Source organism: Panthera uncia, chromosome A2 (assembly GCF_023721935.1).
Source record: "Panthera uncia isolate 11264 chromosome A2, Puncia_PCG_1.0, whole genome shotgun sequence".
NCBI classification, from domain to species: domain Eukaryota; kingdom Metazoa; phylum Chordata; class Mammalia; order Carnivora; family Felidae; genus Panthera; species Panthera uncia.
Window position 1 is genome coordinate 71,129,388 of NC_064816.1, and position 9,617 is coordinate 71,139,004.

General features: G+C 42.7%; 1 protein-coding gene across 1 annotated transcript in view; it reads right to left on the minus strand.

Moving 5' to 3' along the window:
- Nucleotides 1-9,617, minus strand: part of POU6F2 (POU class 6 homeobox 2) — a 461,044-nt gene that overhangs the window by 112,982 nt on the left and 338,445 nt on the right. Inside the window, exon 6 of the mRNA XM_049642770.1 lies at nt 9,493-9,616. Coding sequence (XP_049498727.1) covers nt 9,493-9,616 — 124 coding nt within the window. The remainder of the gene's footprint in view (nt 1-9,492; nt 9,617) is intronic.

The window sequence follows — 9,617 nt, forward strand, 5'->3', positions numbered from 1 at the left end:
TATCTATCTATCTATCTGACCTACCATGAAATCTATTTTCAATGCAATTTCTTTGGCCTGGTGTTTTATGAAAGGCACTTCGGGAAATGTTGCCTTCAAAAATGTTGGCAGCCAAATAAGGAAATGAGAATATATAGCTCAACAACGACCCAAACGAACATTGCAGAGGCAGAACAATATAAACGGAGAATGCTCTGAAGTCTGACAGTAATGGTGAGGAAGTTCCTTCAGCTTTCTGACAGTCTCTTTGCCCTGCATTTGAACGAAGATAATTTTTGCCTCTTCTGGGCTATTGTGAGGAGGAAATGAGAGGCTGAAGTACTCAGAGAGTATAAGATACACGGATACAGTCGATAAATGATAATCGTCATTCCATGAGACCAAAGCATGAAATCATGTCTCTAAAATGCACTTTGTAAATTTCCAAACATACTGCACATATTGGTCACATACTATCAGGAGTTTTTCTTGAGTGTTGTGTATGTGTTGTGGGTTATGTTATTGTACATACATAGCTCTTTCTTTCTGTGTAATCCAAACCACCTTATTTGTATTATTTCATAAATAGAATGTGGAGCCAGAAAAGACTTTAAGATCATCTAATACAAATTTTTCATATAGTAAGTGACACAACTGAGTCCCAGAGATTAGGTGATTGTGCAAGGTCACGCAGCCAGTTAGTGGCAGAACCGGGATCACCAAGATTCTTCCTGTTCACCCACACACTGAAACCCACAACTTCGGGAATTTAGAAGGAAAAAAAAGTTTTGGTTCCTAATAACATTGATGGAGAATCTGAGGTTCTGCGGGTTGAAGTGAGAATTCTTTAAGATTACACAAGCACTTTGCTACAGTTCTCTTTCTTCCTGCTCCCCTGCATGCAGGCTTGCCCTTGCTGCAGGTGTCCAAGCTTCCCTCTGCTGTGTCCCCCTCCTCAGAAGTCCCCCTCACCTCTCTGACTCAACTCTGCAAAACTTGTGTGTAATTATGAGCCTCATTCTAGCTTCTGTGGCTTTTTCCGTAGTGTGCAGTGTGCAATGTTATTGTGTACATGTGCACTTTTATATTCCTGTGACTATTTGCTTTCTGTTCAACTTTGAGTGGGTCTGTTGAGTCTCCTGTTTCCCTTGGATGATAATGTCTGTAGACAAAAAAGGAAGAAAGGCAGGCAGGATTCTGGTATTTTTTGAGTGCCAGCTAACTGTCAGGAAGTGAATTAGATCCTCTCATGGAAACCATCTCATTTAGTCCCCATATCATCCCTCCAGCCAATGAGGAAATCGATGCGCTGACCTCACCCAAGTGCTCAGCAGAGCCAGCATTTATTCAAGTTCAAGTCTGTTTGCTTCTAAAGACCATGCTCTCTCTATGGCCCCACATTGCTCTGCAGACCTTTCCTGGGGCTACCATGCACACCACAGGTGCTTGATAAATGTTTGCAGATAATGACAGAAGTGCTTTCTTTACAACCCAGAGAACCTTCACTTGCAGGTCTATCCTGTGGAAGTCAATTTAAAAGCCCGTGGAAAATGTATCCCAAACCTGTGGGAAATGAATTGGGGCTAAAATATGAGGAATAACGCTTGATCATGCAAGCCCAAGAATACTGCATTAACACAAATACCAGCTGTTATTTTGCTCATTCAGAGCGAAGTGCCAGCCAGCACATTCGGCACGTCTCAAATTGCCACTAAAGCCTGCATCTATGCACATGGAGGCAAAATTCTTTCAGAACTATTCTGAACTAGACTTTGAGATTCACTTATGAGTCACATCCGACAGAGGGTGATGCGACTGGACGTTGTGTGTGGCTCCAGTCTCACTGCTGAGCGCAGGGCAGACAAGCCTCAGATCTGCCCACTGTCATGATCGGAGAGGCGCTGCTTTCCTTGGGGGGAGTTACGGCTTGCCACGTTCAAATGCAGCAATAATCTCCCCACCCCGCTTTGAGTCTGGCACCCTTCCTATCTGTCGCTACTTGATGTGAGCTTCCATAGTCAGTGGGGTGAACATGCTGCCTGCTTTGTTAAGCCCTTTTCTACATGATTTGACTAATCTACCCAGCAGTAACAGAAATGGTAAATCTAGACAATGACAAAGAAGCACTGCAGTATATAAGTATATTCTTGGTAAACTAATTTTCCCCCTGCCACTCTCAAAGCAATATAAACTTTGTTGTTCCTCCCGGATCTCGAATGCTTGTAATAAATTCTTTGAAATGTCAGTAATGTTGAACTGAGGTTTTTTTTTTTTTTTTAAGGAGATTTTCTTTCTTTCATAAAAGGAAAAATTGTCCCTTGCAGAGAATGTGGATAAGTATGTTTTGTTTATTTTATTCAGTGCTGAGTACGGTTGGGTAAAGGGACTCCCATTTCCCACCCAAACTCTTGCTGAATGGATGAACGATGCATGGAACCCTCAATTTACCAGACGATGGGATACACAGAAATAAATTCGTACTGTTTCATATCTGCGGTATAATCAACAGCTGCTTAACATACTTATAACACACAAAGCCTTTCCGTCAGTATGTTGTATTTAATCTCCATGATAATTCTCTGGGTTTAGATGGGTTTTGTCCTCCATAATAATTAATTTTCTTTCGGTTCTTTAGCCTGAGAGGAAGTCTTATGCACAACTGTGTGGACTCTTCCCATTTTTGAAAGGTCCTCACAGCCTGAGTTGCTCTAGGAGGATGCTGCCTACACCGTGATATTTCCACCATTTTTACCAAACTTACTGGATTTCATAAAACCATAAATCAGTTGGGTGAAAAATGTCAGCCAAACCAATTATTGACTGTCAACACTTTTCAATTCAATCACAATGATCGGTTTATTAGATCCATGCATACGCAGTTTGGTAAGCCCCAATCCACTGTAAAACACACGCTTGCTTTTGGATTGTGCAAAATTTGATGCCATTTTCAAGTTCAACTAGAAAACGGCATCCAAGACCTGAATGGAATTTACAGTGGACAGAATGCCACCAGCCTTGGAAAATATCTGCCAGCTCAACCCAAACGGTGAGGGTTAAAGTTGAGGGATGTGAGACACTCAGCTCAGGCACAACGTTTAAGGATTTGCTTCAAAACACAGTAATCAAGATGAATAACGTGATATTAAGAATTTTTTTTAACTTATTTTTTTTTGTTTATTTTTGAGAGAGAGACAGAGACACAGTGTGAGTGGGGGAGGGGCAGAGAGGGAAGCCAACACTGAATCTGAATCAGGCTCCAGGCTTGGAGTGGCAGCATAGAGCCTGACACAGGGCTCGAACTCATGAACTGCGAGATCATGACCCGAGCTGAGGTTGAGGTTGGATGCTCCACTGACTGAGCCACCCAGGCGCCCCTAATGTGATATTTTAAAAGAATCAAAACGAATGTGGAAAATTCATGATCCACAAAATCAGCATCACTGACTTTTTCCTCTTGCCTCAGACTCCAATACGACTCGAGACTGTTACTGATCCTGTATCTAAAAAATTGATGTTCAGTTCATCTTGGATTTGGGCATTCATTTTGATTTTTTGAAACACTGCACTAAAATATTATCTATCTTGACAATTGCCTTTTGGGGGGCGGCTTGAATCTTGCATCTGAGTGCCTCCCTTGCCTCACCCTAGTCTTGGTCCAGGTTAGGAGAATTCTACAGTGATTCAGCCCCGTGTAGGCGCGAAGATGTCTGAGTTCTTTTAGAATCACCAAGGCCACAAAGGGATTATGAGGTGAATGTGCCTGCAAAGGGTAGCAGAATATGCCACCCCCAAACGTGTCACTTCGGCATGAGGATTATTTCAAGCCGAAGGCAACTAAAAACAGGTAGATATAAGAAAAGCTCTCTGACATTCCCTATTTGCCAAAAGCAGGGCATAAATGTGTAAAGACGTGCCCCGCCCCTCCCTCTCTACCAGGAAGGATGGCAGTTGATGACTGGGAACAACCGGAGAGCCTTTTCAGCAATCGAGGAATCTGTATAACAGATCTTGCTGAAACCAGCCCATACCGCTGGGCAATTCCTCACATATTTGCTTTCTCACAACTTGCCATCCCTGGAACTTCCATGTCCTTCTCCTTTGTCTTGTCCCTTCTCTACGAATGTGTTGTTCTTTTGTGAAAACGCTACCCACCACTACGTAAACCCCAGTTCTAACCACCCCCTTTGAGTTGCACATCACTGAGTGCTCCCAAGGGTGACGCCCATGCTAATAAGCTCCTGTTTGGTTTTCTCCTGTGAGTCTGTCGTTTGTGAGTCTAGTTTATGGGCCCAGACTGAGAACCTGGGATGAGCAGAGAGGACAAAGATTGTTTCTGTCCTCTGCACCGGCATGGGTCACCCAACCCAGTTTCAGAGGTTTGTGATATAAAACTGCAAATAGAATAGAAGGAGCTCGAGAGAGTGTCTAATTTTACCCCCTCGCTTTATAGATGAAAAAACTTAGACTCACAAAGTTTTAACTCATTCCAGGTTAAATGAAGACTAACTGCTGGGGAGAAAGGAGGTTGGCCCAGGGTGCTGAGCCCCTCTCCCTCCATCCCTCCCTCCCTCCCTTTTCCTTCCTTCCTTCCTTCCTTCCTTCCTTCCTTCCTTCCTTCCTTCCCTCCTCCCTCTCTTTCTTTCTTTCTTTCTTTCTTTCTTTCTTTCTTTCTTTCTTTCTTCTTCCTTCCTTCCTTTTTCTTCCTTCCTTCTTTTCTTTTTTTCTTTTTTCTTTCTTTCTCTTCCTTCCTTCCTTTCTTTTTTAAAGTTTTTATTTTAATTCCAGTTAGTTAACATGCAGTGTTACATTGAGCCTTTCTATAGGAAGAAGCCATTGGAGATCAATTTGCTTTCAAAGGATGAAAGTCATGTGCCTCTAACTGCTTCTCAAGGGGTTGGGCTCTTTGGTGATAATATACCACCCTCTATCACTCACACACTTTGGAACTTAGCGTTGAAAGTTTTGTGGGAAAACGTCCCACATGAGAAGATCAGGAGGCTGTGTCCACTGCATAGCAGAGGTGGAATGGATGCAGTTTTACTCCTGGGTGCCTGAGTGGTAACAAGACCTTTCCCTTAGCAAATGCACGTGGTCGAGAGCAATTTTATACTATCTCTCGAGCAACTTCACCTCTGAGGAGGTGACCATGCCCCTCATTCCTCAACAAGCATAGATAACTTTCCCTCCCCTAACTGCTTCCATGGATTTCTCTCTCCCTCTGTTATTTATTAAAATGTGCAATACAACAAGAAAGGGAAAAGATTATCCTGCCTCCTGCCATGCAAGACGACATGCAGAAGGCCAAGGTTAAATGCAGCATTTGGTTTCGTAAGCTCCTCTAATGCATAGGTGTGGAAAAGCAATCTGGGACCACAGTTTACAGCAGTGACTCTCTGAGGATAAAAACTTGACTTTAATTTGGACTCTCTGGCTAAGATAAAATCTGCTTCTGCTATCATTATCCCACTTATGTGTGTCCCCACTTTCTTTCCACTCTGCCACCCAGCTGAGTGGGAAGAAATTAACCTGACCTTGAAGAATACTCACAGAATCTTCAGGACCACCGAGTTTTCAATAGCCAATACTATTCTACAGGCCTACCAACATTTCCATAGACTCCCAGGCCTGAAAAGGATCTTAAAAATTATATAGACCACACATTTAACAGACAAGGAAAACGCAGTCCAAAGAGCTAATGTGACTTGTCCAAAGTTGTCAGCTAGTTGGAGGAGGGTCAGAACGAGAGTAAGACCTCAAACCCTGGAGCCCCCCTATTCCCATGGCACTGTGACGAGGCTCCAGCCACATCCGGCTTATCTCCAGATCACTGACGAAAGGGCATGCGCGCATCAGGGCTTTTACACAACGTTTAGAATTTCCCTAGTGCAAATACAGACTCCCAAGGAACGGTCTCCAGAAAAGCCATCTCAAAGGTCACAGAAAGGAGGTATTTCACCATTCTTATGCTTACAGGGTCTTTATCCAGATCAAAATTATATGTTGAAATTAAAACCGTACATTGTTTTTTCTACCTAGGAATGATGAGACCCTATATTTTCCTCCCCAAAGTTGCTTCCATTTATGTTTCTGATCTGCTCCTGCCCAACCCATTCTGTATGTCTAGTTTCAGCTTCTGGCACAGCCCGGGGCCAATGGGTTAGGGCAAAGGTAAGAAGTATGGATTGATATTTATCCTGGAACCTAAGGATTAAATTCAACTCATAGGTGTGTTTTGTAAACCCAAGTCTGCTTTTCTTATTTATCCTGAGAAGTATAAATTCTCTCCTCATCCTTCCTGAGAATGAATTTGTGGGTGGGTAGCTCTCAAGTGCCCATGGAGATTCCAAAGACAGCCCTCCAGGGGCCAGCTCTGGTACCCACGCTAGACACCCAGCTCCCCTATAACCCTGAGCAACCAAAAATTAGTGCTCTGAAGTGACAATACTCAAGACTCCTATCTGTCTTGAAGCAACAACCTGGTTTTGTAAATGCAGTCAATTTCATGGAATTGAGTAAAAGGGTGGAAAACTTATATTGCAATAGTAGAGCAAAACTCGACCAGAACTATTTGGAGAGTTTCAGTCTAGAGTGATACAGCCTGCCAGCTCTCTTCACTTTTTTTTTTTTTTAATTTTCATCTCGAGAAATGACCTCACCCAACTAGACTGACACAAGCCACTTACATTTATTATATTTTTCTGAAGATGTGACAGCCTCTGTACACTTGTAGAAATAATTATTATTCTCTGAAGTTGTTTTTTAAACCTTCTGAATTCCTGGTTTTCCCTGACAACCTAAGTTGCCTAGTTCTAAACTGCTCTCTCGCAAGCAGAGTTTGAACAATGTAAAAGGACAAAGCCCACATGAAAACAAAGAATTGTAAAATAGAATTTAAAATGTCATATCTGATTTTAGTTGATCTTTGTTCTTTTAATCATCTTCAGACAAAAACACTTTACTCTGGTGCATAAAGATCATTACCTTTGAGAGTTAAATATCTTTGCAGTTCCTCTTAAAGTTTTCTTTTTAGAAAGTTCAAATATTTCATGTTCCACAAACTCAAAAACCCCTCAGTTAGTGTAGAAAGAAAACAGTATTTCAAAACCATGGAATCCTTCATTTTCTTTACACATGCCTATAGTAAAGGGGGGAAAAAACCTTTTTCTTCTTAAAAATTAGTTCTCTATCTACTTGGCAATATTTTAAAATGTTTTACTATATCATTCCTTCAGTGGTCATGCATTAGATCCACAGAAGTTAAGAGTATTACCTTACCAATGTATTTGTTAAGTTTATGAGTTAAAACCCCAATAGGAAAGGGGCGCCTGGGTGGCTCAGTTGGTTGAGCGTCTGACTTCGGCTTAGGTCATGATCTCACAGCTGGTGGGTTTGTCGGGCTCTGTGCTGACAGCTTGGAGCCTGGAGCCTGCTTCGGATTCTGCGTCTCCCTCTTGCTCTGTCCCTAACCCACACGCATTCTGTCTCCATCTCTCTCAAAAATAAATACACATTAAAAAAATTTTTTTTTAAACCCTAATAGCAAAAAAGAATATTCTCTCAAGGTTGTAAAGAAAGAAATGTGACTCTCAGCCTTCATTTCTTGCAAAAACAACACAAAACGCAACAGGTCCCCTGGATTTTCATAGGAAACCATTGAATGACTTCTGGAAGTTCTCCTGTTGGAATTTATTTCCATGAGGCTGATCGGTCACCTCATCCACAAGTCCTATCAACAGCCATTCAAATGGATTGTCTACATCTGACTTTCAGTGGCCAATAGAGATTTATAAGATATTGACACTGCTCAGAAAAGACTGATGTCCACAGAGCTCAAAGTGTCGCTCTACTGTAAGGAACACTGGACTGGATACAACAACTGGGGACTGAGCTAAGTAACTTCATCCCTCAGAGCAGCACAAGTTCTTTTCGTTGGTAATTTCTCCTATTTGGGTGCCTCACATAGAGGAAGTGTTTAATCATATGGTGTGTAGGTCCATCTAATTTAACTGCTCCTAAAAAGCATTAAACTCATTCTCTGGAATAATAGAGTTGAATTCCAAATGCTAAAAACATTAGGATGGCTGCAATCATGCATCTTGTAAGTTTGATTGTACCTATTTTCTCCGTAGGTGCCAAGTGCACACTTTAGATTTTTATAGCCTGCGTTCATGGCAGTCCCAGGTCAAAGGCATTATGTTGTCTCGCACTTGTAAGATTTAAAAAAAATACACATTCAAACCCGACTCAAAAGAACGTTCACCTTCCAAGCAACAACGACCCAAGTGCCGGGGAAAATGCAATTACTCATCTTACCTAAATGGTTTCATTTCCAGGAAAACTTGGGGCCACCATTGAGAATTCAAGTTCATAGCAACAAAGTTAGGGGACAACAAACAAAATCAGTTCTCAAATGCTAAGTTTAAATCCACTGGCCTCTCTGTGTGTCAAGCTAGTGTGGCCTTGCATACTTTGCTGTTGAGGACCTGGGGACTCATGGCTATTGTCCTTAGGTAGGGGAGGGTCGCCTGCCCCAGAATCAAGGAGGGGGTTGAGTTGGCATTTGAAATGAGTGTATGGGCTGCTCACTTTGTTGGACTTTGTCACTGTATCACCAATGCACTAAATCATCTGTCATCTCACTGGGGAAAACATCACTATGTAAGTCAAAACCTGGGCTATTAATTTCTGGATCTGAGGTGTTGACACCACAGTCATTATATTCTGAAGCTAATTTATTTTAGAGGAATCTAAGTTAAGAATGGCTTTCTGAACTTTAAAGTTCTGTATTCCTGAATGATGGTCGATTAAGGATAAGCTCTGGTAGTTAGCCTGAATATCTATTTTTGATGCCCTGGGCCTCAAGGTAAAAAAAGTCAATGTATAGAAGCTTTATTACTTTATAAAGATGCAGATTTGTTGAGGCTGTTTGCATAATTTTAGAGAATTGTTAGTCTGTGGTTGGAATGGTTGGAATCTGGGACACAGACCAGGGGCTGAATTTCTTTACCCTCCTAACCCCAGAGAGTCTTTAGAAAAATAGAAACAAAAGAGCACAAAGTACTTAAGGTAAGACACTGTTGTATTCATAATATAGAGAAATAACCACCATGCCTCATGGACAGGAGATGCAGTTCTCCACGGGGCTACAAAACTGTGCTGGTAATAATTTTAATTGGATGCTATCTTTGCTGCCTTCAGAAAGTATCATAAAATGGAATTATTACAGGCTACAAGTGCACTTACAGTGCCGGCCTCTCACAGGAGGAAACAGAACACATTTATCCATTGGAGGGCAACATCAATGGGCTTCTATTTGTTTCCTTTACATGCATCCCCAGCCGCCTGCTATTTGCTTCCTCTTCCCTACGTCTAGGAGATCAATTCGAATTAGGTGCTGCAGACCTGGGTGCTAAGTCTGACCGGCCCTCGGCCTGGGGGTGGGGGGCGGCGGGGGGACGGCGCGACCCGGAGGACAGGTCCCCCGGAGCTCACGGGGCGGGGCGGGGAGCATACCTGCAGAGGATTGGGTGGCGTGAGCGGCGACGGAAGGCCATGTCCCGGAGACTGGCTGGCTTTCTGAGGGGGGCTCGCGCTCTGCTGAGTCGGAGACGGTTGGTTCTGGCTCGGGGGGGTGGGGG